The 27168-nt window shown below is 54.3% G+C and overlaps 1 protein-coding gene across 10 annotated transcripts; it reads right to left on the minus strand.

Moving 5' to 3' along the window:
* Positions 1–691: 691 nt before the first annotated feature.
* Positions 692–21318, minus strand: METTL22 (methyltransferase 22, Kin17 lysine). 10 transcript variants are annotated; one of them, XM_070484952.1, is made up of 13 exons: positions 21190–21265; positions 19424–19515; positions 18040–18206; positions 16222–16563; positions 10862–10902; positions 10628–10772; positions 7250–7321; positions 6922–7002; positions 5700–5753; positions 4597–4677; positions 4044–4146; positions 2226–2394; positions 692–799 (listed from the first exon to the last, which is right to left on the minus strand). In XM_070484952.1, the coding sequence occupies exons 3-13, from the start codon at positions 18143–18145 to the stop codon at positions 764–766; spliced, it is 1230 nt and encodes a 409-aa protein (XP_070341053.1). In that variant the 5' UTR covers positions 18146–18206; positions 19424–19515; positions 21190–21265; the 3' UTR covers positions 692–763. The 10 variants fall into 10 exon arrangements, 6 of the variants coding, with proteins under 6 accessions (XP_070341053.1, XP_044602492.2, XP_070341054.1 ...); XR_011494333.1 differs by lacking the exon at positions 19424–19515 and having other exon boundaries at positions 2226–2549; positions 21190–21318; XR_011494335.1 differs by lacking the exon at positions 19424–19515 and having other exon boundaries at positions 6764–7002; positions 21190–21318.
* Between the last annotated feature and the right edge of the window lie 5850 nt (positions 21319–27168).

Consider the following 27168-nt stretch of genomic DNA (forward strand, 5'->3'; position numbering starts at 1 on the left):
AGGGTGACAGGGAAAGGTGGATAGGAGAGGAGTACAGACAGAGGCAAGACGGAGAGGGGGACGGAGGGGAGCAGCGGAACCAGCCCGGCACGGAAGGGACACGCCCACAGGGCAGAACACTGCATGGACGCTGGGACAGGCACACAGGACCCAAAAGAGTGGCTCTTATGTTTGTTCCAAGCACACCTGATTTGGGTTATAAAGGGTTAAAACAGAAACTGGAGACCACTTGCCAGGCGAGCTCAGTCCAGGAGCCAGCCTCTGCCTCCTCCTCCCAAGGGCCCCACCAAGGGGCAGGGTCAGAGCACACACAGCCTGGAAGCGGATGAGGCTTCTGTGCCTCGTGTTGAGTGGCGTTAGTACAGCAATTGTGGCGATGGTATTAAAAGCATCTGTAAGCAGTTAATACAGGGGACCATAAAAGACCCCTGCCCCCAGGGGACCTGCATGGTTACAGTGATCGACTGGAGGGGAATCAAGTTGAGGACAGTTGCCCAACTGGACCAAGCAGCTCCCGAGCATTCTGGAACACATATTCCCAGCTGGCAGCTTGGCAAACACCCACGACTAAATGGACTCCCAGCCCAGATCAGCATGGCTGGGAGGCAGCGACGGACTCCAGGAAGCCGCCCGGGGTCATACAAAGGGCACCCGCCATGTTTCTAAAAGGATAAGATCTCAAGCACACTGCTGTGCGGGCTTCTGGTTTTATTAGGAAGCTCTTACAGGAACAGTCTGAAGCCGTGCTTGCGGACGCGACGGGTCACGTTACTGGCTCCACAAGGACCTTCCAGAGCTCCTGCAGCAAACAGAGAAAGGAAGAGTCCCAAGGTAGGCAGATGAGCCTGTCACAATCCCATGGGGAAGTGACTGTGAGAGCACAAACACCACACGAACACAGGCGGCGCGAGCTTCTTCTGACGTCTCTGTCGCTCTGCGCTGTGCCCTCTGCTTGAGTGCAGGAGAGAAGCTGAAGGGTCAGTCCTGGCATTAACCCAGGAGGCGCCAGGATGCCACATAATCAAAAGGGACCAGGAGAAGGACAGCAGGTCGCCACAACGCCTCCATCTGGGGAGGTCTCTAGTGCCGTGCAGTGTGGCTGATTTTCTGGGCCACGTGATGCTCCCCTCAGTGCTGGCAGGTGGGGCAGGTCTGGACCATGCCAAGTTCTCAGTGGGAAGCTCGTGTCCCCACTAGCACCAGGAGCCCGTCTGCCGGCTCCGGGAGGCTGCCCAGAGGCCGCGTGGCAAGAGGAGGCTCCTCACAGCGTATGGCGCACGGCACCCACATAGACGCAGCGCTGTGCTTGCTGGGGACAGGACTGGAGCGTGAGAGGGAGCCCCTGTCCCCATTCCTCCTCAGAACCAGCCTGGTTCCCACAGCCCCAGAGAGGGAGGCCGCAGCCAAAGGCGGAGAGAACAAGATGTTAATTCTCCACCTTTGCACTTCTAGGAAGCCAGCACCTGGAAACTTTCAGGGATTTTCAAGAGAAATTTTGACTGTCGAATTTTCCCCAAGTGCTGGGTTTGAAACGGTGAGAGGAAGCCTCGGGGCTGTGGGACCGCCCCAGCTCTGCGTCTCCTGCTGGCTGACCGGCCCTGACCCAGCATGAACCGAGACGGAGGGCGAAGGAGCGCAGCGCCTGGCACGGCGTCCTTAGGGGAGAAGGCAGAGGCCGAGGTGGAGGGCTCCCACAGAGAGGGTCACAAGGGCCATGGGTCATGAGACAAGCCCGCCTAGTCCGAGGCCAGCGCCTTTTGGGAGCGAAGATGAGCCTGTCAGCACCAGGCCTGCATCGAGATCTCCACCGACCAGGCGCCTGCCGGCCACCTGCCTCCCACAGCCCTCCACCCACGGCCTGGCCTCCTGCCTCCCATGGCCCTCTGCCTGCGGCCTGGCCTCCTGCCTCCCGTGGTCCTCCACCCGCAGCCTGGCCTCCTACCTCCCGCAGCCCTCCACCCGCGGCCTGGCGTCCCCTGGAGCGGGCACTGCGGGGACAGAACGTGCTGGGAGGTGGCGGGAAGGTGCGCCCGCAGGCCCAGCGGGACGGAAGACCCCCGAGACGGGAGGCAGCCCACCATGGGCCCAGTAAAGCCACAGTGCTCTCCTTGCCAGCTGCTCCCCGCCCCGCGTCTGGGAGGCGTGGTGCCAGCCAGCCTCCTTCACCCCAGAGTCGGTGTCAGCTAGAGTGACAGTGGCCCCCACAAGGGCCAGGCCGCACCTACCAGCTGCTGGATGCGTTCATAGGCGAGGCACTGCGGGAAGGAGGCGTCCACGGGCTCCACCACGAAGCGCCGCCGGCCGTCGGCGAGCTTCTCCAGCCGGCGCAGCGCGGAGCGGAAGTGGTCATAGGCCTCGCAGGTAACGTCCAGGTCTCTCAGCGTGAAGTTCAGCCTGCAGACAAGCAGCCGACACACACCCTGGATTTGCGGTTCCATCGCAGCCCGCCTTCCTGCTGCTCTGATCTCCCGTCACATCGGGGGACTTGAACTGCGTGCCTGCCGCGTGCTGAGCCCGAGGGCACTTCCTTCCTGAACGTGTGGGAGAGCCTGGGGGTGGAAATGGTTACCACCTCCATTTTACAGATGTGGAAACTGAGGCTCAGGAAGGTGAAGTCATGGGCCCAAGATGACCCTACTCAAGACGGTCCCTGCCTCTGAGGAGCCACAAATTGGTGTGAGGGGGAGGCGGGCCAACACCCGAGGCCTGTCCCCCACCCCGCACCCAGCACGGCACTGGCGGCTGAGCTGCCCATTTACTCAACGAATGGACAAGGGCAGAGGGATGTGCAGAGGCTCTGAGAGCGCGGGGGGCAGAGAGCTGGGAAGCTGGTGGGGTCAGGGAGCGGGGGTGACTTCAGAACCGGGTCCTCATGAGCACTCCCAGCCTGGCCACCTGCACCTTTCTGTCCCCTCATCTGGTGATTTAACACCAAATTCAAATGCTTTGCCTCTTTCCCTTTTCTTTACAAAATCTTTGATTAAGAGAGATTGCAAGCATATAAAAGGAGCGAGATCAGAGGGATGAACTGCCCAGCTTCAACCAGCGTCAGCTCACAGCCTCTGTCACCTCTGCCCTCCACCCTTCCCCCAACTGCTAAAAAGCGCATGCCAGACATCACAGCATTTCCGCCGTGAATATGTCAGCGTGTATCTTGAAAAGACAAAGATTCTGCTGCCTAAAACAAATTTAACGATAATTGTTTAACATCAAATATCCAGTGTTCAACTTTTTTTGACTGTCTTGACTTTTTCCTTTACGGTCTAAAAAATCAGAATCCACGTGGAGTCCAACCAACCAAGTGAGGCTGCCCCTGGTCACGTGTGCCTTCCCGGGGGCCACGACGTCATCGGTACAAACAACAGATGTGCGCCCACGGACAGTTTTGTACACAGCCGTGACCGCTTCCACAGGGCAAATCTCGAGGTGGAACTGCCGGGTCGATAAGTATGTTTGGTTTCATGGCTTTTGCTACATATTCTTAATCGCCTTCAGGAGAGTCATAGGCTATCATAAGAATTAGAGAAAACTGTGCACAGAGTGTCTAGCACCATGTCCATCACGAGATGGACACTCCGCCAACAGCAGCCCTAATGTCTCAGGCTATCCAGGCGGAAACACTGAGGGCTCTGTCTGCCTCTGGGAGGACAGGGACCCATGTAGCCGAGGAGACTGCCAGCGTCCTGGAGGTACTGTTCAGAGTGGCCCTGATGGAGCACGGGGGCCCCCGCAGCTCGGCTCTGGGGCACGGCCTGGGTTGCACTCGAGACCTCGTCTCCCCACTGACCAGCTGAGGCCTGCACAGGCCCCTCATGCTGCTCGGCCTTCCCCTCTTCACCTGAAACACGGGAACGGCGGCGCCTACGCAGAGGTGGGGCTGGGATGTGCATTAAATGAGACCCCGTGTGTAAGGGACCAGCACAGGCCTGGCACACAGCAGGTACTCAAAAAGCAGGTGACAATGATGACACTGATGGGGACACATTCAGAAGGTGGGAGCCTGGCTCTCGGGAAGGCGGCACGGCCCCAGCTGCAGAGCTCACCTCTTCTCCACGGACAGAATGGCTATGCAGGCATTTTTCAACTTGCGAGTGAGTCGGAAGAGTGTTTTAAAGAGAGCGTCTGTTAAGTCATCGTCGTAAAACACTGCGGGGAAGAAAACGGGCAAATGTCAGAGGAATCCCTCCCTCAAAGGACCCCACAGACACTGGAGGGAAATCCTTACAGACGCAGGACAGTGACAGTTCTTGGAATTACAACTGCACAGAGATGTGGTGGAATGTCCTGGAAAGGCTGTTCTTTTTTGCTGAGGAGGATTTGCCCTGAGCTGATATATCTGCTGCCAATCTTCCTCTTTTCGTATGTGAGCCACCACCACAGCATGGCTGCTGACGGACGAGCTGTGTAGGTCTGCGCCCGGGAACCAAACCCAGGCTGCCGAAGTGGAATGCACCAAACTTAACCACCAGGCCCTGGAAAGACTGTTCTAAAATATGGAGAACTCCATGGAGCAGCAGGGACACTGCACCTGACTACCCATGATGGTGACACCGGCTCTGACAGTGACACCAGCTGTGACATGCAGGATGTTCTTACCTTCGGCTGCAAGCAGAATGGTGGTGTGGCTGTACAAGTCAGAGACGTCCTCTTCTGACCAGCTGAAGGGGACCTTGGGATCTGGGAAAGGAGAAGAAAGGATGCCTTGTGCTCACTCCTCTCTGCGGGCCACCGGCTCTAACCCAGAGGCTGACCAAAGAAGCTCCAGGAGGGAGAACAGCTTGGGGAAGTTTAGCAGTGGCCACCAGGCAGACCTGAATCCCAGAGCCCAGCTTCAGGGCCCCGGCTGCCCCCATGGAGAACCGCGGTGAAAGTGGTGCCCACTCAGCCAGTGAGGGGCAGGCGCATGTTGGCTGACCTGCTGCCCTGGCCAGTAGCCTGTGCACAATGTGATCTGTACCTGCATGCACAGCACTCCTGCCCCCATTTGCTGTGCAACCCGGAGAAAGGTGCTGCACTTCTCGGGGTTTCAGTTTCACACTAGAATGAGTATAACTACACTCCCTCACAGGACTGTCGGGAGATCAAAGGACCTAATGTATGCTAAGTGCGCAGAAGGTGACAGGTGCTCTGAACAAGCAGTGATTTCCTCACCTGATGTCTAACAGGAGAAAGAAAAGCTTTCATACAGAGACAAGCACGCAGGTCTGAAACAGTCCGCGTAGGGAGTTTAGAAAACCCTCCCATCCAGGGCCTGAACCCACGTGGCCAACCCTGCTGCGGGAACAGGGCAGCGCACCAAGCGGGAGGCAGCTTCCTGCAAACAGTTTACTGTGGTCTATGCCCTGGAGTCCCACAGATGTAGGTTCATACCCTGACCCTGCCAAGTACCAGCTGTGTGACCCTGGGCAGGCACTTAACCTCTCTGAGCATCAGTCTTCACTCCTAATTCATCGATTACTGCAACTACCATACAGTGATGCTCTGGGGTCCCACTAACAGAGTGAGCGGTAAGGAGCCAGGTACACGGCAGGTGTGCCCAGAGTGACAGCTGTCAGCCAGCGGCCACGGAGAGCACTTGCCGTGAGCTGGGGGCCGTGGGAGCAGCTGGGGCTCTGCTGGCCAGTCAAGGCCACAGGCCGATGGCCTCGAGCTATGACAAGGACCCAGCGAATGAGATGGGACAGGAGAGGAAAACGCACCTGTGCAGAGGTCGTCTTTCAGCCAGTCCAGTTCTTTGACCTTAACCACGCCGCCTGTAAAACACACAGAAGCCCCAAACTCTACAGACCACCGGGAGAAAGAGAAACGCTCACACAGTGCACCGAAATCCACTCCTCCCTCCTCCTTTTCACCTAGCCATCCTCCTAGCCCTCCCTCCCTCCCTCCCTCCTCGCAGCCTCCTGCTGCCCGCCCGCCCGCCCTCCTTCCTACCCATCCGTCTTCCCACTCACCCACAACCACCCCCCTCTCCTTTCCTTCTACCTGCCCAGCATTTCTTGAACGCTAAGTATCAGGTCCTATGCTGGGCAGGGGGAGTCAGATTTGAGACATGTCCCCGTCCCTGGGAAGCAGCAGCCTAGGCGAGCACGGACCAGGCAGTGTGCTCAGGGCAATGTTAAAGGGCCGTGCGAGGGGCACAGGAGGAGACAGGGGCTCTGGTGTCAGACGGGGGTGTCAGGCAGGGCTTCAAAGAGACAGGGACTCACGCCTGTGCCTTTGTGACTGCCTACTGTACACCGGGCTTTCAACAAACACTGTGACAGCAGGGTTGAACACAGACAGGGCCCTGCCCTCAGGAGTCTATGGCTGGCAGACACCAATCAACTAGCCACACAAACAAATGTCAAAATGTGATGGTTCAAGGTGTCATGAGAGTCCGTTAGGGGACTCTGATCTCAGCTGGGGGTCTGGAGACCTGAGCACAATTAGGACCTGACAGGAGGAAGAGGGAGAGAACATTCCAGGCAGCGGGGGCAGCAAGTGCAAAGGCCCTGAGGGGAGGGAAGCCCAAGCAAGGCCAGGACAGCTGGAGAGGGGGCCCATGTGGTGGAGGGGGCCGGGACTAGCAAAGGAGCTGGTGTGTTCTCAGAGAGCACCGGGAAATCTCCATGAAGGGGCCGAAGGCTGTGGCCTGGAGGGCGCTAATCTGAGTCTGGAAATGTGCCCTCAGCTGCTCGAGGAGGCAGGTCTGGCCAGGGGCGCAGTTAGGAGCTGGCTGCCGGCATTTGTCACGTGAGCTTATTCCCGCAGGCGGTGCAGGAACCTGAGGATCAGGCAGGCAGGCTGAGGGGTCACTCCAGGCAGAGGGAAGAGCATGTGAAATGAGTCCTCGGCTCGCTGGAAGCAGGGCTGGACAGTGGGGCTGTTGGGAGCGGACGCAGGAAAAGTAGGCCGGGGCCAGAGCGAGAGCTTGGACTTCACCCCAGAAAGGGTCAGGCTTGCGTCTTTGAAAGGTCCTCTGGACACGACGTGGAGGACAGCTTGGGCGGGTCAGACCAGGAGCTGGGGAGACAGGAAGGGGGCTACTGCCCACATCCAGGAGGGAGAGCTGACATGAGACACGGCGGTGGGTGTGGGAAGGAGGCGACGCAAGGACAGAGTCATCTACGACCTGAAGTTACGTGAAGCTCTGCAACGTCTGCTCCCTCCGCTCACCTGGTGTGAAGGAAGCGGGTGGAACCCTGCCCCCAGAGTCAGGGAGCTGGGCCCACCTGCCAAACAGAGCGCCCACCCACCCTCCTGGCCTCACCTCCAGCAGCGGTCAGGTGGCTGTTGAGGGCAATGTTCCGCTGGCACATGGTCAAGAGGTCTGCACCAACATCTGCAATGACAGGAGGGCGTGCGTCAGGTGCCAGCCGTTTCGACGCTTCTGTCCGTGCCTCTGCCTGGAGAGGGCCGATCGACAGCACGGCCGCAGAAAGGCACACAGCAGAAACCAAGGCTTCTCCCGCGCCCTGCACTGCCCAGTTAAATGTGTGCACCTCGGCTCTTCCTAGTGACCTTTTCCCTGAAGAAGAGATGACCATCCTAGTAGGGACATTGCAGAGGGAAGGAGTGAGAGGTCCCAACACCCCTGAGCACATGAAACCCACACGGCACTCTCCAGGGCCCACCCTGAATGCCCCTCACGACCCCATGGTGGTATCGTGACTCCCACTGCGCAGAGGCAGCAACTCGAGCAGTCAAGTGACGGTAAGGGCCAGGGTGGGACCTGAACCCAGGTGTCTCTGACTCTAAATCTAGGCTCGCTCTCTGACACCCAGAAATCTGACCAGAGTCAGAACGGGTTCAAACGTGACTAACGGAGACGCAGAGCAGGTTCCCACCGGCTGGAGGCCCGCTCTCCCGAGTGGGATGCACCGCAGCTGCCATGTGCATCTCCTACTCTGACGGGGTGGGGTTTCCCGTCGTTTCGGCAGAACTGAGTCCCAGCACAGCGAACCCTTAATGGAGGATGGGAGTGGGGTGGTGCTTTGCCAGATATTAATTTTCAATCAGGAGAAGGTATGTGTGGAAGGTGCAGAAAGTCTCGTTAATGACATTTTCTGGCCCCCTGTGGCTGTGGGCGCCCCCACCCCACACACTGCAGACTCCCTGGGGCTAGACAATCTCCATCCCAGGAGCCATGTGGAGCCTGGGAAAGGTGGAGAAGGGACCAATCTGTCCCTTTCTCCTGGGCCACCAGTGAAGAGAATACCGACGGTGTGGGCCTAACAGCACACGACTGGTTCTGCCGTTTTTAAGCTTTTATCACAGCCTCTGTCTAAACAGATCTTGTGTGGGATTCTAACATACAAAACAGGTAAGAGGGGGCAACTGTGGCTGAACGGGGGTGGGAGACCCCGAGCCCACCCCTGGGGGAGCTCAGAGATCTCTGCTCCATGGAACACAGTCTGAAAACCCCCAGGTAAGGAAAAGCCCCGTGCTGTGAGTCGTCAGCTGTGTATCTGACCTCAGGCCAGCCATCTGACTTCAGCCTCAGACTGCCCATCTGGACAAAAGGGATGGTGACAGGCTCCCTGGCAACTGCCCAGGGTCCCTGTAAAGTCACAGGCAGGTGCTCATGCACATGAAAAGTCTATACTAACTGTACCGTGTCATCCAAACGCAAGGTCTCGAGGGTCAGACACCTGGACCTCGTCCTGCCATTAGGCACCAGCAGAGATCACAGCTCTTGGGTCTTGCCTGGCAGCCTGACCCTCAGAAGTGCTCACTGCAGTTTACAGGAAGTTGTCCAGGAGCAGCAACAGGGGGCTGCCCACAAACTGCTGACCAGTGGTTCCCTCGGGACATCTGAAAAGTGTGCCCAAGTCCCCGGTGACCCCTAGCTTCCCCCTTCCGATCTCAGAAGCAAGAGACGACTGCCATGAAATGCTCACTGGGAATCACTGAGATGCAAACCATATCGGCAGGTACCATTTTCCGACCAGTGGATGTTAAAGATTTAAAAAATCCCATACTACTGCCCCACTGATGAGATCGTGCTCTCTGATAAAGCTTTCTAAATGGCACGTTGGCAGGTCTGAAGGGCAGGTGAGAGCACTGCTCGCGTGTCCACGTGCTGGCTTCCATCAACCGTGGCTATGTAAGATGCCACCATTGGGGGGCTGGGCCAAGGAGACATGACACCTTCTGGAATATCTGAGCAACTTCTATGTCAGTCTAATATTACTTCAAAATAAAAAATTAAAAATGAAATCAGTTGGCAATATGTATCAAGAGCTTAAGGAAGTTCACACCCACTTCGAGGAATCGGAAAGGATGATCAGACAACGATGTACAACGCTGTTCTTTGCAGTGCAACCAACAAATGCAAAAAAAGAGACCCCAAAAATACGGGAACTAAAATCTCCAGCAAAAGAATGGTAAAAAAAAAAAAAAGATGACATATTACATCATTAAAACTTGTATTTATGAATAATTATAATTTTTAATGAGATGAGAAAACGCTCTTTTTTTTGAGGAAGATTAGCCCCGAGCTAACATCCGCCACCAATCCTCCTCCTTTTGCTGAGGAAGACTGGCCCTGACCTAACATCTGTGCCCATCTTCCCCTGCCTTATATGTGGGACGTCCGCCACAGCATGGCTCAATAAGCGGTGCGTAGGTCCGTGCCTGCGATCCAAACAGGTGAACCTGGGGCTGCCAAAGCGGAGGGCACAAACTTAACCCTATGCCACTGGGCTGGCTGGAAACTTCTTAAAAAAATGTTTTTCTGGGGTCGGTCCTGTGGCCGAGTGGTTAAGTTCGCGCGCTCTGCTGAAGTGGTCTAGGGTTTCGCTGGTTCGGATCCTGGGCCTGGACATGGCACCGCTCATCAAGCCATGGTGAGGTGGCATCTCACATGCCACAACTAGAAGGACCCACAACTAAAAATACACAACTATGTACCGGGGGGCTTTGGAGAGAAAAAGGGTAAACAAAATGTTTAAAAAAAAATGTTTTTCAGTATTTTTGGCAGAATACAGCTCTGAATATATATAGTTTGATTTAAGCTATTATTTGGGAAAATGTACAAAGGACAAGGAAAAATATTGTAAAAAAAATATATACAAACAGTTAAAATGCAGATGCTAGAATGTAAGCTCCCCGAGGACAGGGACTTGACTGTTCTGTTTCACTCCCTCCTGGGTCTTCCGCATCCAGAACCACGTCTGCCACACAGCGGGGGCTCAGTCAACTGCACACTGCTGCAGGAATCTGGGGACTGTCGAATTATGACTTGCTTTTATTTGCTGTTCTGCAAGTCTTCCTCAAAGAGTAGGCAAGATTTTGATAATCAGGAGAAACTAATAAGCTTGCTGTCAGCCTCGCAAAAGGCCCATTCCTCCCAGCTTCCGGGACGTCTGCTCTGTCGTGGGGCGGGAGCAGAGGTACCCGCAGAGCGGCCGGCGCCTGTGACGCTAAGTGGTCCTCTGCCTGCTGGGTGATCCTGCAGTGGTGGACCGGGTTTGCTGGGTCATTCTGACATTACTGAGAAAACAAGGCAGAGGCGGAGAAAACCAGCGGAACAGCATGGCAAAGGCAACAGCAGCCGACGGCCAGCTTCCAGTTTCTCTCCCTCACTGTTTGAGAGTCAGAACCTGCTCTGTGCAGAGGCCACTTCTCAGCCTGAGATGGGTGTTACCTGTACAATACACGGTCTGTGCCACGGTGGCTGCAATGATGCTGGTGAGCCCCATGCCTGCCCCAAGCTCCAGCACAGTGCGTCCCTGGAAGAGGCCCCACTGGGACAGGATGTAGTCCGCCAGGAGCAGGGCGCCCCGCCACACCTGCAGGGGAGACAGGCAAGGAATGACAGGTGACGTGAGGCTCGGGAGGGACCCTTTGGGGCCACGGGAAGTGGACGGGACCTACCCACCTGCTTGCCAACATCCTCCAGTGGGGTGGCCATGGTGTGCTCTGGACAGGACAGAAATCAAAAGAGAAAGGGCCACTGTGAAAGAGGGGATGCACAGAAGACAGACACATGGGGCACAGCAATCTGCAGACACGGCAGGGGGGTGGGTGTTGGAGTCAGGTGTTCTAAAGGGCAGAAACCCAGGCTGCGCTAGCAGGTGTCTGCGTGTCACCAGCAGACCAGGCACCGCGGCTCCCTCTCTTTCAGATGACCGGTTACCTCTGTCCCACAGCCCAAGGACTACGGGCCTGAGAGGTCTTGGCTCAATAATCAAATACTCCACTTTTCTATGCTCAATAACTGCCTATTACCATTGTGATATATTTATGTTGTTTTGATCAATTGTTTGACAATAAATAATCACAACTCATTCTAAAATATTCTCTCATACTTAGAACCACCCTAGAAGTTAAAGTAAGTCTGAACTTTTACCCTTTTTTAGGTGAAGCATGATAAGTAAGTACGATAAGAAGTCTGCTCCAGCACAAGATATTTCAGGATCAGATGTGGTGGTGGGGGTGGTGGGTAGAAGTAGAAATAGGAGATTAAGGAGAAAAAGGAATGATGTCAAACGTTTTTGCTTTTAAATAAGAACTGGCTTTCACGTTTGTAGGCAAGATGGTGATGGCTATCAACTCACACGCAACACACGCACAGGAGGGCAGTTCTGCACGCTCATCGGAATCCCACAAGTCAAACCACATGCTCACAACACAGGAGCAAGGCCTGAGGAGCCGGCGGGGGAGGAGCCCAGCCTGGTGTGAGTAGTCGGGGAGGCCACAGCCCCCTCCGGGAGGGGCTGCCCTTGGAGGTCAGGGGGGCAGCCTGCACGCCCTTGTTTGTTTTCGGTCCCCAGGAGCTCTCAAGGTGGGAGCATGTCCGGTGCCAAGGGTGCCGCTGTGTGTAAAGATGGGTGCCACTCATAGAACCAGGGTCTAGAACATGAGCCAACCGCTCTGCGTGGTCTCAACTGACGCAGCGGCCATCTGTCCCCAAGCCAGGTGAGAAGCGGCTGAGTGCAGTCCTCCTGGGGACCGGGCAGCTGCTCTGACGGCTTCTCCAGGTAAATGTGACCAGAGGCTGCTGCCCTTCACACACGCCTGGAACCTGATCCCTGAATCAGAGGAGGCCAACGCATTGCTCCCCAGCGTCTTGGCTGGATTTGATGCTGTGGTTTGGAAGGAGTCACTGTAAGTAAAACATGCCCGTGTCTGAAGGCCTTCGGACTGCTAAAGCCCAACATGTATTCACTTGTTTGAAGCTGGAACAAAAACATGTCCACCGACCCACTGACATCCCCCATGAACACTTCCTGACGGCACCTGCCCTGAGCCAGGCCTGCGCTGGGTGCCACTGAGACGTCACCACTTGACCCTCACAACAGCCCTGCAAGGCGGCTACCATCAGCCCGTTTTACAGAAGACGACACTGAGACAGGGCTGCAGCGGTCAAAGTGACGGGGAGGCGCACCCTCTCCACGCCAGGCACCGTGCTCAACGCTTCACGAGCAGACCTCATTTACCCAAGGCCGCCCTAGGCCACAGGTTCCAGGGCCACCTTACAAACAGGAACATGAGTCGGGGTGGGGAGGGGGCCTTGTGACACAGGCCGCCTGGGGCCACAGAGCTGGCAAGTGGCAGACGTGGGAGTGCAAGTCAGGCTGTCTGCTGTGGGCCTGCTTCTCACCCGAGAGGGGAGAGCCTCCTCCCCAATGGGGGTAGAACCCCAAAGGCTGCACAGGGACACGGTTAACAAGGCAGAGGCTCCCAGAGCAAGGGGGGCAGGGCCACCCGAGGCAGGCTGAAGGCTTGGGGGGGAGGGGAAGAGGCCTCCTGGGGTCCTCGCTTCTACAGCCCTGCTCCGTGGCCCCGCGGGTGCCCGGTCCCTCTTTCCCAGTCTTTGCAGCCCCACCGCGCAGCATCCTGGGTGTGGCTCGCGCCCCTCACGTGGGCCTCGTCCGTCTTCCACCCTCTCCTTCCAGTCGGCCCGGCCCAGCCTCCCTGGTCTCTCACTCGCCAGCCCCAGGGACCTGCCCTCCCATCGGGATTTCGGTCACACTCGGCCAGTTTCTTCGAGGGGTTTCGTGGACATAAGTTTTGCCTCCCAGCTGTATTTAAGGTGGGGCTGCTTCCCCTGAGAAAGGACGTGGACGGAGGTCAGACAGGTTTTGCCATGGTCTAGCTCGGTGACTCAAGTGCCAGAGCCACGTTTGCTCCTTTAGAAAATGCAAATAACATCACTGCCTCATTCGTGGGGCTCCTGCCCCAGTGGAAAGTCAGTTTGTATTTAAACAATGCCAGTGGCATCGGGAGAACGTGAAGCCTGGCCTGAGGAACTCCACCACGAGACTCTCAGATAGAACCTGATCTGCATCCTGCCGCCATCGGAGTCCAAAACCCCTGCTCTCATTTGCCAACAGTCTAGACCTGCGGGAAGCTAGACTCTTTCTCGGCAGGTCTCCCTTCTCCCCTCAGGTCACCCCCAGGAACTAAAGCTGACGGTGGCTCACGTTCATTCAACACCTGCTCCGTGCCAGGCCCTGGGCTAAGAGCTGTGCCTGTGCCGTCTCCCTCAGCTCCTCATGGCCACAGGAGGCTGTTGCCATTTCAGACACGGAAACTAAGCTCTGAGAGGTTGAGCGGCTTGCCCAGTTCACAGGGCCAGTGCAAAAGGCGCACGACTGGGACTCCCGCAGCCTGAGTTCCAGCCCTGCCTCTTCCGAATTCTTTATCAATAAAATGGGGAAAATGATCACAATTTACTTTGAACCTTGGGTCTGTGGATTCCTTGCAGGTCCACAGACAAACTTTTCAGGTTTTTGTCAATCCTCTGAAATAGCTTAGAATACACAATCTCCTCCCTCCCAGGGAAGTTTTGGTTTTTTTTTTGGTTTTATTTTTGCTGAGGAAGATTCACCCTGAGCTAACATCTGTGCCAATCTTCCTCTGTTTTTTAGTATGTGGGCTGCCAGTGGAGGCATGGCCACCAACAGAGGAGCATAGGTCCATGACTGGGAACCAAACTCAGGCTGCCAAAGCAAAGCTCACTAAACTTAACCACTAGGCCACTGGGGCTGGCCTGGGAAGTGTTTTTAAAATCAGTTTCTCAAATGGATCCATAACCTGAAAAAAGTGGCTTGGATTATCAATCGGGGGAAAAGGGCGGTCAGGAGAGTGACATTGCGTAGCATCTCCTCTCTGCCAGGCCCATACTAGGCACTATTATTAAACTATCGCCAAAACCCAGAGAGAGCAGTATTCCTGACCCCGTGTCACAGGTGCAAAAACTGAGGCTCTGGGTGGGCAAGACACTCGTCCAAGGTCACCTGGCTGGTGAGGGGTGGAGGCGGGTTCAAGACCCAGCTCTGCAGGACCCCAGAGTCCAAGATCCCATCCCCTACATCCCATCCTACAGATGGAAGTATTATAGTGTGGATGGAATAACGAGGGGTCATCGCTTCAACTCAGACATTTAATTACCTTTCCCCGTCCTCCCTCAGGGCTGGTAGGACCCGCCGAGCGAGCTGGAAAGAAGGAGACCCTCCCGGCACTGTGGCGCGGGGCCTCTGGGTGAGGTCAGAGGAAAGGGAGGCAGGGAAGCCAGCCAGGCACAAGCCCTTTCCCCTAAACTCTGTTCTCAGCTTTCAGGATGGTAAACTCCCAGAGCGTTAGACACACCCACACGGGAGGCCAAACCCTCGCTGTGGAATAACAAGTCAGCCACCCCCTCCTCGGGGTGGCTAGTGAAGTGAGGGATGAGAAAGGCATCCCCATTGACCCCCTCAAGAAACAGTGCCTTCCTAGCCACTTCCAAACGTTCTGATCACGTGACGGGTAAAAACATGGGCTGTGGTGTCAGACAGACCCGGGCATGAGCTGTGGCTCTGCTGCTGACCAGCAGTGTGACCTCAGGCAAGTTCCTCAACCTCTCTGAGCCTCGGTTCCCTCCTCTGTGAAAAAGGAATGCTTATCCCTGGGGAGGACCAGAGGTGATCCATGGAAAACACGAATAAGGTTCTGGTGAGAATGCCACATTGCCCCCACTGCAGTGGCCAGAACAGAGCCTGCCTGGTGCCTGGCAGGGGTTCAGTAATGGCTGAATGGACGGACGCAGGTGTGGGTAGATATCAGACCTGCTGCTCTGTCTTTGAGAGTGCCCCAAGTGACCCCGTGTCCCCAGCCCTGGCCAGTGCTGGGGAGGCCTCTCCTTGGGCCCTCAGGCACCATCAGGGACCCTGGACCTCAATGAATGGACTTGAACCAGAGCTCCTCCCCCAGTGAGCAGTGCTGGGGGTGGCGAGAGTCCCGGCTGTGGAGACGGACCATGTGGACTGATTCAGAACCTCTCTCACCGACAACAAGCTGCACGGGCTTGGCCTGTCCCTTCCTCATCTGTACAGCCCCTCAGAGGGGGCTGTGAGGACCATACAAGGTGACGTAGGGACACTATCAAAACAGCAGGCGCCAAACCATTGCTGGCTCACTCCCTGCGCTGGCTCCCTCCTTCTCCCGGCATTTCTAGAGATTTGAAGTCCTGGACTCGCCAAGCCCTCTGCCCGCCTCCACCCCTGCACGGTCGACACTGGCTCCTGCTTCTGAGAGCCTGCTGAGGCCCCCTTCCTGCCCCCTTCCCCCCTGGCCCCAGCCCCCAGGCCATCTGATGGGCCCACAGCACTCCTCCAGCGTAACTGTGGCTCTGTCTCCGCGTGCCTCTGCCACGCTCCAGCTCCGGGAACTCCCATGGCCCCCTGCTGCCGGCCCAGGCTGGCTGAGTCTTCCACAAACCCTACCCCTGACCCACCCCCCCAGCACACCGGGTTGGATCAGGACATGGCTGCGGGAGGCAGAGGCAGCAGGGCTTCCTGGAGGAGGCGAGGGCTGAGCTGGGACATGTGTGACAATGAGGGATGTGTTGAGGAAGCATAGGCTGTGGGCAGGTGGCCCAGGAAGGAGGTGGAGCACAAGCTGGGGCCCTGGGGAGGAGGTGGGGAAAGGCCTGAGGTCAGTGGCGAGAGCTAAGCCTGGAGAGGCAGGCAGAGCCATGTCAGAGGGCCTGTGAGCCAGGCTGGGTCATCCATCCACACTGTACCCTGAGGACAATGGAGCCGCGAGGAGCCTCGAGCAGGAGGGTGCCCTGCCTGCGTTCTGGAAAGCTCCCCTGCTGGCAGCAGCACTACTGGCTCCTAGTGTCACCTGAGCTGGTCCTGATACCCGTCTTGTCCCATAACGCCCTGGCCCGGGCCCGAACTAACGCACACACACACCGCCCTGGTCGGCACTGGGGAGCTGCCTCGGCGGCAGGCGAGCCAGACCTGTATTTACCTATTTTGATGACGTCGTGGGGGCTGCTTTCTTGAGCTTCGTCTCCCAGGAGGTCGTCTTCCTCCTGCGTTAGAATCACGGGATGTACCTTGTCTCTCGAAGGCCCCGCCGGCTCGAGGTCAGAGGCAGCCCGTGGTCTTCTCACGACATCCAGATCGCCATCCTCGTCCAGCTGAGCTCCTGCCCCGTCACCACTGTGGCCAGACCCCGGAGGGGACCCCAGGCTGCCCGTCCCAGCAGGAGGAGTCTCCTCTGCACGAACAGCTCTGAGACTGCCGGCCTCAACCCCTGAGTCTGCCCAAGAGTCCTGGTTCCACAGAAGCTTGAACCGGGACAGGAAAACTGAAAGGCAAGACAAAACAAAAGGAGAATATTTCCAAGCTGTCTGTTCTTTTCTTCTTCCTCTCCTTCTTTTGGAAAACTTGATTTCCAACTGGAAAGAGTTTCCAAGGCCAGGTGGAGATACGCTAACGTCGACAGAAAAGGCCTGTCTGCTTCAGCTGTGATGATGGGGCCACCAAAGCAGCCACAGCCACCACCGAGAGGACTGCACTGGATGAGCACCTACAGGGCGGGCACCAAGCCCACGCTGGCTCACCGAGTCCTCACAGTCGCCATGAGGATGGCGGCATCGGCTCCATCTCACAGACGTGGGAACTGAGGCGTGGAGCTTAAGTGAGCCGACTAAGGCTGCATGGCTTTGGCTGAGGCAAGTCTCAAATCCAGGCTACTCGAATCCTAAGCTGATGCCCTTCTCACCACACTGCTCCGCCTCTTAAGGTCTGGAGGACAGGACAGGACATGAAGTGTCCCTCACCATCTGGTGGCCAGAACGTCACTGGGACGAGTTTCACGAAGAGTATGTGTGCCAGGAGAGGCGGGCCGGAGGCAGGGGTGCGAGGACTTGAGCAGAGAGTCCTGGGCTGGGGCCCTCCATCTCCCCAGATCGCCTGACCGCAGGCAAGTCACTTATCTGTTCTGAGCCTCAGTTTCCTGAATCCAGGAATCCAAACTGGGACACGAGGGAAAGGGGAATCACTGATCACGCCAGGACGAGAAGCTAGTACAGGGTGACCAGAGCTGGGCAGGGTGGCCAGGGAGGAGCTGTCTGAGAGGACATTTGAGGAGCCAGGGCTGAGACGGACGGACGTTCCGGGCAGAGAGAAGAGCAAGAGCGAAGGGGCTGAGGGAGGCAGGTGCGAGCAGCGTGGGAGGGACAGAAAGTAGCTGCAGAGCAGAGGAGGGGCGGGAGGTGTGGACACACAGCAGGGGCTGGGTTGGGCTGGGCCTTGCAGGCCAAGGTGAGGAGTCTGATTTTATTCTCAGGCCAAGGGGAAGCCACTGGAGGTTCTAAATCAGAGCAGTGACGTGATCTGCACTTTCAAAAGATCCCCTTGGCTGCTGGGGACATAAGTGTGGGGAGGGTGTGTAGGAGACAGACCAGGGAGCCCCAGGGGAAGGAGATGGAGGCAGCCAGGCAAGGTAAGAAGGTGGCAGGATGGGGCAGGGGCAGTGGGGACGGAGGACAGTGGGCAGATGGAGCCCCAGGGCCCTGTCTCCCTACTGGACCATGGGCTCCCTGAGGGCAGAGCTTGGCTCATTCACTTCTGCAGTCCCAGCATCAAGTCCTGAGCCTGGCACACAGTGGGTGCTCAGGAAAGCCCAGGAGTTTACTTGATGAAAGAAAGGCACTTAAGGGGAGTGAGGATAACAATTAAACAATCCAGTCTTCCCAATCTTTTCCCCTAAAAACAAGTATGAGAAAGCAGAAAACGAAATGGGATCCAACAGGCCCCTCCACAAGCACCAGGACCTTACCAGGCTGCCCCATGCTGTTCAGCCGCACCATGAGGTGTCTCTGGTTCGGGGTGTAGAGGTGGACGTCTGACAGCACAGTGTCACTTCTGAAGGTGACCTCGTCCATGGCTGGGGTGGGAGCCAGCTACCAAGGCCAGGGTTCCACATTCACCAGGGGCCAGCAGCACCTTCGAGGCAAGAACAGGTCCTCAGCACAGGAGGTCCCAAAGGGGAAGGGTATAAACATACCCCAGCCAGGTGGTGAACAGCTTCGGGCCACTCCGGGAGAAAGTGCTTCCCTTTCAATTCTCTTTTACGTTTTTTTTTTTGGGAGAGAACATCTCAGAGCCTGGGCTGGGGAAAAGAAACCAGCTAGAATTGCGTTGTTTTGTTTGCACTGTGTTCATTTTCACAGCGATCTCTCATTCATGGCAAGAGATCTGGATTTCCATTTATACAATAAAGTTCTTTCCCTCTAAATTTTTTCCAACTTTATTATTACAAATTTTTCAGATAGATAAGAAAGTCAGGGCAGAGCATAATAGACAACCATATACTCATTGCTTAGATTCAATGATCACCAACGTTTTAGCCTATGTGCTCACTCGATCTATCTCGGTTTTTTCCTCCCCTGAACTATCTGAGGGTACATTCTAGACATCACACTTCACCCCTAAATTCTTCTTCCCTAGAACATGCTCCTATGTAACCACAAGACCATGAGTAAGCTAAGGTAACGAATGATTCCCTTGTGTCATCCAAAACCCAGTCCATAGTCAATTTTCTCCATGTGTCACCCAAATGCCTTTTACAGCCAGTTTTTCCCAAACCAGTATTCAATGATAATTTACGATTTGCATTTATTTTCTCTTTAATCTTTGTTATTCTAGAAGTTGAGCCCAGCTACCCCCACACCATTTGTTGTTTTAAAGCTTTCTTTTTAAATTGAAAAAAAAAGTGAGTGGATTCAAAGGAAAAGCAATTAGGGGAATCATTGTATGGGTGGTAGATGCAGAAAAATTATGAAGGTGACACAATATCTAAAATTTGGAAAAACCACGCCTAAGGCGAAGTGGTCAAAAACAGGCAGGCTCTCCCTCCAACCAAACATCCTGCCTCAGCAGCGAGCAGACAAGCCACGGGCCTTGATGCTGGGCAGAGTGAGGGTAAACCTCGGTTTCCCTCCTTGGTATGTGACCTTGGGAAAGTCACTTCACCTCTCTGGACCCGTTTCTTCAGCTATGTCCTCACCTCACAGGGTTACTGGGGGGGTGAAGTGCTGAGCCGAGTCTTTGCTCACAGCAGTTCTTAATAAATACCAGCAACTTCCTGGCCTGGGGTTGGTTTCAGGTGTTTGACATAAACCCGCCCATAAACCCTGACCTCCCACAGGAAGCATTCCTACCTGGGTAGGTGTGCGTATTAGCTGTGTGCCCGAGGCATTTCGGGAAACCTCTCTGAGCCTCTGAACTTCTTCAAGTGGAGAATGGGATCTTGCTATAGGGAAGCAAAAAGTTGTCCCAACACAAACATTTTTATGAAAAAGCGGACCCCTTATTAGTTTCCACGCTGGCATTCCTACCCGACACTATATAAGCCAGCACAAAGCACGTGGGCTGCAAAGCGAGGCTGTGAATCCCGTGTATCAATGCAGGATTTCATGACGGTAAAGAAAGTGATGGAGGAGAAATGCTAAGCCCCCAGGCAAATGGCAAAGAGGACTGGAAAAAATTAGACCAGACCCAGGAAGAGGCAGAGTTGGCGCTCCCAGAACTGAAATACGTCCTGGGGAAAAATTGAGGACTTCTGCATATAATTTTGGAGGAAAAAAATAGGATCCTCTGTGATGATGCTGACAGTTAAGCATGAACCAAAAGATGCTGTCCTTGCAAGAGCACAATTTTGTTGGGAAAATTACATCCCAGAAAATGAATGTTCTTTGCTCTTTCCAAAAATGAGCATAATATTACCAAATTTTCTTAAATATAGACAAAAAATAAACTCATATTCTTAATTTCTAGTTGAATTTTCAGTTTTAAAATTCCAACGAACCAGGCTTGCTAGGAAAGGTACTCTGCAACTGAGATACCAGGTGAAGAAGATTTCCTTTAAGGGGATTTTCCTAGAACCAGATAACTGGGAATATGGAGGCATCTGCTACCTATCTCAGGGCCTGTGTGAGGATTAAATGAGTCAAGGATCACTTTTAGGGTTCTGGACGTGGTAAATGCTCAATAAATAATAGTAAGCATTGTCAATATAACAATAATAGTTACTAACATTAAAGGGTGTACTGGAAGATGGGAAAAGGCAATAATCAGTTTCTCTACTTAGGAATAGCTGACTCAGAGTCTCCACCTGGGAATGCGGGAGCTGGCTGAGCTTCAGGCCCCTCTCCTCACGGGGCAGAGCAGAGAAACGAGGCCTAGATGCGGATGGGACCCCCCCCCTCCTCTTTCGGGCTGCAGGTTCATCCCGCAGCAGTTGCTGACAAGAGTCCTTGGCTCTTCCAAGGCTGTGAGGCCAGACCCAGACGCAGTCATCCTTCCTCCCTTACGGTTCCCCGGTCAGGGCTGCCCCCCAAAAAGCAGTTTGCTGGGGTCAGGGGGTTGAAACACCTCCCCGCCTTCCAGTCTTTCTCTCTGACAGGTGTCACTCACTCACTCATTCAACAATCAGGAGCCGGGCGCCGATTCTATGACGGTTCACGGCCAGGCGCAGGATAACGGAAGGCAGGGGTGCAGACTGGGAAGTTGGAGGAACCGAGGCCCGGGAATGTGGGGAAAAGACCTGGCCCTGGCCACGGCGCGCAGAGACGGGGTCAGGGGCTCCTGGGACCTCGTTCCCCCGGGGCTCCTCGTTCTGTCTTGCCGCCTCCCTGAACCCCACCCTTGTGGGTTAAGAATCGCCCTCTCAAAAGGCAGTCGCGGGGTGGGCATCCCTTTCTAATCCGGAAGCGGGAGGGGGGGGGGTGCTTGAACGCCAGGCAGAAAGCCAGATAAGGACATGGACTCCTTACCCCAACACCCTCGAACACCTTAGAAGGGGAAACTGGGGCTGAGAGTGGGGACTTGGCCTCAGGTCCTTGGGAGCCCGGACTTCAAAGCCAAACTCGGTACCAGAAGACCCCCTGCCTCCTACTCAGTCCCGCCGGCATTCCCGGAGACTTACCGGCCGCGGGGCGCAGCCTGCAGTCCCACGCGACACGCCCACCGCGGGGCTCAGGCGGCCGCCATGATAAGCAGCCTGCGCAGGCGTGGCCCCGCCCCCTCTACGTGCGTCCGCCCCTGTCGCCCCGTGGCCACGCCTACCTGTCTGGGTCGCGCATGCGTGACGGGGCCTCCAGCCGACAGGTGCAGACTTAGCCCTGTGCTCCGAGGAGGCAGGGCGGCGTTGGCGGCGTTGGCAGCGGCGGCAGGGGGAGGTGTAGTTCTCACGTGGCCGGTGTTGTTCTCACGTGCCTGGGGTTGCTGGGGTGGCCAGCCTGGGTGGGGCGGGGCTGCGCGTGGGGGGCTATCAGATAACTCGCCCACGGTCACCCAGCTAATAGGAGGCGAGGCTTGGATCCGAACCCAGGTACCAGGGCGCTAGAACCTGTGCTGTTAACCAGCATGCCAGCTATTTATGAATTATTGTTAAGATCATCCTTGCTCTTAGTACTCATTATTAATAATAGATGGTCGTTATTTCATTCATCCATCCACTCATCGTGTAGCCAGCACCAGGCAAATGAAGAATGTCGGTCTTAATTTGAGTCTAAGGGGAGATGAAATCTGACACAAATGTTGCGCTCTAAGGAAACTTCCAAGCACGTAATGCCACAGGTGTCAAATATATGTGCGTGCGCACAAGCACACACAGCACCTCAGTTAGTACCTTTGTCTTAACTATTTTTAAGTGGATTTCTCTTTCCAAGACCGAAGAGGGTCAACATCAGCTGCATGGTTTCTGGTGATAAAGCACGAGGGGTTGATAGGGTGACCAAGCAACATAAATAAGAAAAAACCTTTTTTTAAAGAAATGGATTGTTTCCTTTTTTTAAGGAAATAGATGGTGTGACAGCCGGCTGGGCATCCTGGGACGCCATTCTGGTTCTCGTTCTCTCTTGTTCACTCAGGGCACTCTCTGTTGTCCGCAGGGAGTGTGTGACTGCTGGGAGGGCATCAAGGAAGGTGGTTTTCACACCCCTGAGGTTTTTGTATTCAAACTAGTAGAATAAAGCAGGCATGGGGCTGGCCCAGTGGCACAGTAGTTAAGTTTGCACATTCCGCTTTGATGGCCCGGGGTTCACCGGTTCAGATCCCGGGTGCGGACATGGCACCACTTGTCAAGCCATGCTGTGGCAGGCATCCCACATAAAGTAGAGGAAGATGGGCACAGACATTAGCTCAGGGCCAGTCTTCCTCAGTAAAAAGAGGAAGATTGGCGGCAGATGTTAGCTCAAGGCTAATCTTCCTCAAAAAAAAAAAAAAAAGAAAGAAAAGAAAGCAGGCAGAGAGATCCTTTAAAAACATAAGTCAGGTGCCAGCCCCGTGGCTGAGTGGTTAAAGTTCTATGTGCTCTGCTTCCATGGCTTGGGTTTGTGAGTTCGGATCCTGGGTGTGGACCTACTCTGCTCATAGGCCATGCTGTGGAGGCATCTCACATACAAAGTGGAGGAAGATTGGCACAGATGTTAGCTCAGGGCTAATCTTCCTCACCAAAAAGTAAAAAATATATGTATAAAAACAAAAGTCAGATCATGTCCTTCCTCTGTTCAAACCCTTTGAGGGTCCCCATCTTGGACAGAAAGAGAAGCCAGTGTTCTCACAGCCATTTCCTCCATACCTCATCCCCTACTATCCCCACTCCAGACCCGCTGATCAGCATGGACCCCTGCAAGTGCTTTGCACTGGCTGCTCCCATTCGCTGGGGATGCTTCTCCTCTAGACACCCACCAGCCTTGTTCGCTCCCTCCTTCAGGCCTTCGCTGCAGCATCACCTGCTCACTGAGACCTTCCCTGCCCATCCTGTTTAATCGCAACCTCTCCCCTTGTTTTTCTCCAAGGCGCTTCTCACCTTTGGGCAGACTAGACCACTTACCTATTTAAGTGCTTCTCTGTCTGCTCCAGGGGGCAGGGAGTTTTGTCTATTTTGTTTGCTCTTCTGTTCCCAGTGCCTAGACCCATGCCTGACACATAGGAGCTGCTCAACAAATTCAATTGGTTGAATGAATGAAGGGAGGTAAGAGGGAAGTGTGCGGGGGTGGCGGGGGGTGGGTGGGCAGAGAGGGTGGACAAAAGCAGGCTGGATGTCGCTGGCCATCTCTGGGCTGCCTGAGTGTGTTAAGGAGCTGGACAGAGACTGGCTGGGGGCCTGGGCAGCTTGTCACTGTGATGTCAAGGTGATTCATGCCATCTCAGGCTTCGCATCATCCTCAGGGTCAAGTTCAAACTCTCCCTCTGGGCCCTGCTAACTTTTCTTTCCTGAGCCACAAACAAGATCCATTCTCTCCTTCTCCCATAGTCGTACATATTTTTGCTGGCCACATGCCTCCCCCTGATTCAAAACTGTTTCCTAGCCTCCCTTTGCAACTAGTAAGGTCAGGGGGTTAAACCAATGGGAGCAAGCCAATGGCATGTAAGGGGAAGTGTCACGGAGCAGCTCCTGGGTCCCTTCCCTAATGGGATCTGAGGAGTCCTTGGTCCCTACCACTTTGTCCCTTCCATCATTCATGAGGCCTGAATCGAGATCTGCCATGTGGGGCCATGAGGGCCTTCCCCTACGTTATGGCAGAACAGCAACACTACTTGAGGGTCACTTCCTCCAGGAAGCCGTTCCTGATTCCACCTCCTCCAGCTCATGTTGACCAGTCTCTGGGCTCTCCCAGTCCCCTCTGCTCTCCCCATCAGAGCACCTGTGTCTCTGGTTGTCACGACCTGTTTACCTGTCTCCCCCATCAGGTTTTGAGTGCCTTGGGGGCAGGAGCAGCTGCTGATTCATATCAGTAACCCGTGCTGGATTTCTCCATCCAAAAGGGGAAATAGAAAAATGCTTGTAAAGCACTTAGCATGGTCCTTGGCATGCTGTGAGCACTCAAGACATGGCAACTGTAGTTATAAGCTATTATTATTACTTATCCTAGTTCGGTCAGCTAGTAAACACCCCTGACATGCTGGGTGGGCCATGTGCAGACCCCTCTAATCAACTGGTCCACCTGAATCCATTCTTCACCATCCCACCAGGCCCTGCAAATGTGAGCAGTGAAATGGCATTAATTTCCTAGGGCTGTTGTAACAAATTACTGCAAACCGCGTGGCTTAAAATGACAACTTACTGTTTTCACCGCCAGGACATCTTCCTCTTCCATTCTCCCCTCTTCATTTTGCAGAAGGCATCCACAAGGAGGAGGAAATTAAAACTCTCCAGAACTGTGCTGTCCAATAGGGTAGCCTCTAGCCACAGGTGGGCTTTCAGTTTATGTTTAATGAGTTAAAGTGAAATTAAATAAAAAATTCAAGTCCTCTGTCATCAAACCAGGCGCACTTCAAGGGCTTAGGAGCTCCCTGTGGCTGGTGTGGAACCTCTCCATCGTCTCAGAGAGCTCTGTGGGACAGTGGTGCTCTGGACCTGCTACAGTTTCTTGGGGTTTTTACTGAGCAGTCATTTGCAAATGTCCCTCCACCAAAGACAGCCACTGCATATTCTTCCTGTCCCCATTGCTCAAACAATGAGGATTGCCCAGAGGTCCAAGAAACTCACAAGATCTGTACACCTGATGTATATGGATAAAGCCCCCGAAGGAACCCATTGGCCCATCTTGATCTCCTTTGCATACCTACCCATCCCCACTCCCTTTCAGGGGTGTGTGTTCGGGGTATATTCATTGCCATGTACGCTGCCATATCAGAGTACACAAACTTGGTGGTGTAAAATAACATATTTATTCTCTTACTCTTCTGGAGGCTAGAAATCTGAAATCAACGTGTCGGCAAGGCTGTCTCCCTCTGAAGGCTCCAGGGGAGAATGCTTCCTGCCTCTTCCAGCTTCTGGTGGCCCCAGGTGTTCCTTGGCTTGTGGCTGCCTCACCCCAACCTCTGCCCCTGTCGTCACCTGGCCATCTTCCCTCTCTGTATATCTATGTCCAAATTTCCTCTTCTTGTAAGGACACCAGTCATTGGATTAGGGCCCACCTAATCCAGTATGACCTCATCTTAACTTGATCACGTCTGCAAAGACCCTATTTCCAAGTCAGGCCATGTTCACAGGTACAGGGTTAGGACTCGAACATATCTTTTTGGGGGACGCAATTCGACTCACAATAGAAAGCATCTTGGAAGGGATGCTCCAGACTTAGCAATTCAGCCCCTAGCTGTGTGCGTCCCCCCTGCCTTCGGGTCCTCCCGGCTGAGGCTCCCAGACATTGTGGAGCAGAGACAAGCCAGGCTCACTGTGCTCTGCCTGAATTCCTGACCCACAGAGTCCATGAACATAACAGAAGGGTGATTGTTTATGCCACTAAATTTTGGGGTAGTTTACAACACAGTGGTAGATTATCAGATTAAGGGGGAAGGAAGCCAGCCCTTCTTTGCAGGCCTGTAAAAGGTGGGGTGTAGGGAGAGGACCCTCTACATTCCTGAGTCTTGATTATATACAAGCCACTCTGCTGGCCCAGATGCCTTTAAGTTCCTTCATCCGCACAACCACCCCTGAGGCTCAGACAGGTGAGGTGTCTCACTCAGAGTCACCCAGCTACTGAGTGGCAGGGCTGGGATGCAGACTCAGGTCTCCGAAACGTCTGAGTGAGTCTGTCGGATGGAGCCTCAGCATGAAAGGCCCCTTTCCAGCACCCTGAGCACGTCTCTTCCTTTGAGAATCTCCCGCAGGCTTGGCGATACAAGGGTCAGGGTGCTATCTCACCTACGCGGGAGTGTCCATTACCTCCGCCGCCTGGGCTAATGACAGATCCTTTATGCAACAAATGCAGGGGGCCGAACTGCCAGATGTGTGATAAGAAACCAGTTTGCAGGAAATCGCTATCAGGTGGTTATTTACTATTCACGTAGGCATTCAGAACGGTAACTATTCCAAAGGTTGTGCATTTACCAAATGCTTGATGTGTTTTCCCACTCAGCCCTAGAAGATTTTGTCCTCCTGGAGAGAGCTCTCTTCCTCTAGGACTGCGGAAAGCAGAGGATTATAATTCTGCCCCCTGCCTGCCACCAGTTTCTAACAGCAGCTGCAACCAGTGCAGTGACAGCCTCTCTGGTCCTCGTTCTATGTGGAGAGTTGCCAAGCCGACCTTTGGGTGTGACAGAGCTGGGCTCACATCCTCAGCTCGGCCATTGATTAAGCATATTCACTCGTTCAATGCATCATTGTGGAGAGCTTTCCACATGCTAGATAGTCGAGCAAGTTACATCTCTGAAACTTAACTCTCTAATTTCTCAAACACTGATCATAAGACCTACCTTGAAGGGTTGCTGTGAGAATGAGTGAAACATAACACGTGGGAAGTTCCAGGCATGACTTTCCTGCTCTTCTTGACAGTATCTGACAGTATCTGTTGCATTTTAAAGAACCCACCGATTTCATTAATTTTACCAAGTCATATTGTTAGATTAAAAAAAGCAAGTTATAGTGCCATACAACTGCATAATATCAGTCATGTAAGAGAAAACACTCACAAAATAGTATATGTTTTCTCAGATAGGTGCATTTTATGTAAATGTACAGAAAAAAGTCTGGAAAGATGCTCTTAAACAGAAACAGTGGTTCCTTCTCCGGAGGCGGCTGAGATGGGGGCAGGTCCAAGGGGACTTTAATTTTTAAATAGCTGGATCATATATTACTCATGTAGTTAGAAATATATTTAAAAATGAAAGTGAAAAGGGGCTTTCACTGCTCAAATGTGGGACAATATGAGCATTGAAATGAATAGCGGTGGGAATAAAATGTGACACATCGAATGAAAACAATCTATGTAAACGGTAGTCAAACAAATGTGTTAGTCTGTTCGGACTCCTATAACAAAGTACCAGAGACTGTGTGGTTTGTAAGCAACAGAAATTTATTTCTAACAATTTTGGAGACTGGGAGTCTGAGATAAAGGCGCCAGGAGGTGAGAATCCTCTTCTGGGTTTCGTACTGCTGACTTCCCGTGGTGGGAGG

Source organism: Equus asinus, chromosome 14 (assembly GCF_041296235.1).
Source record: "Equus asinus isolate D_3611 breed Donkey chromosome 14, EquAss-T2T_v2, whole genome shotgun sequence".
NCBI lineage: Eukaryota > Metazoa > Chordata > Mammalia > Perissodactyla > Equidae > Equus > Equus asinus.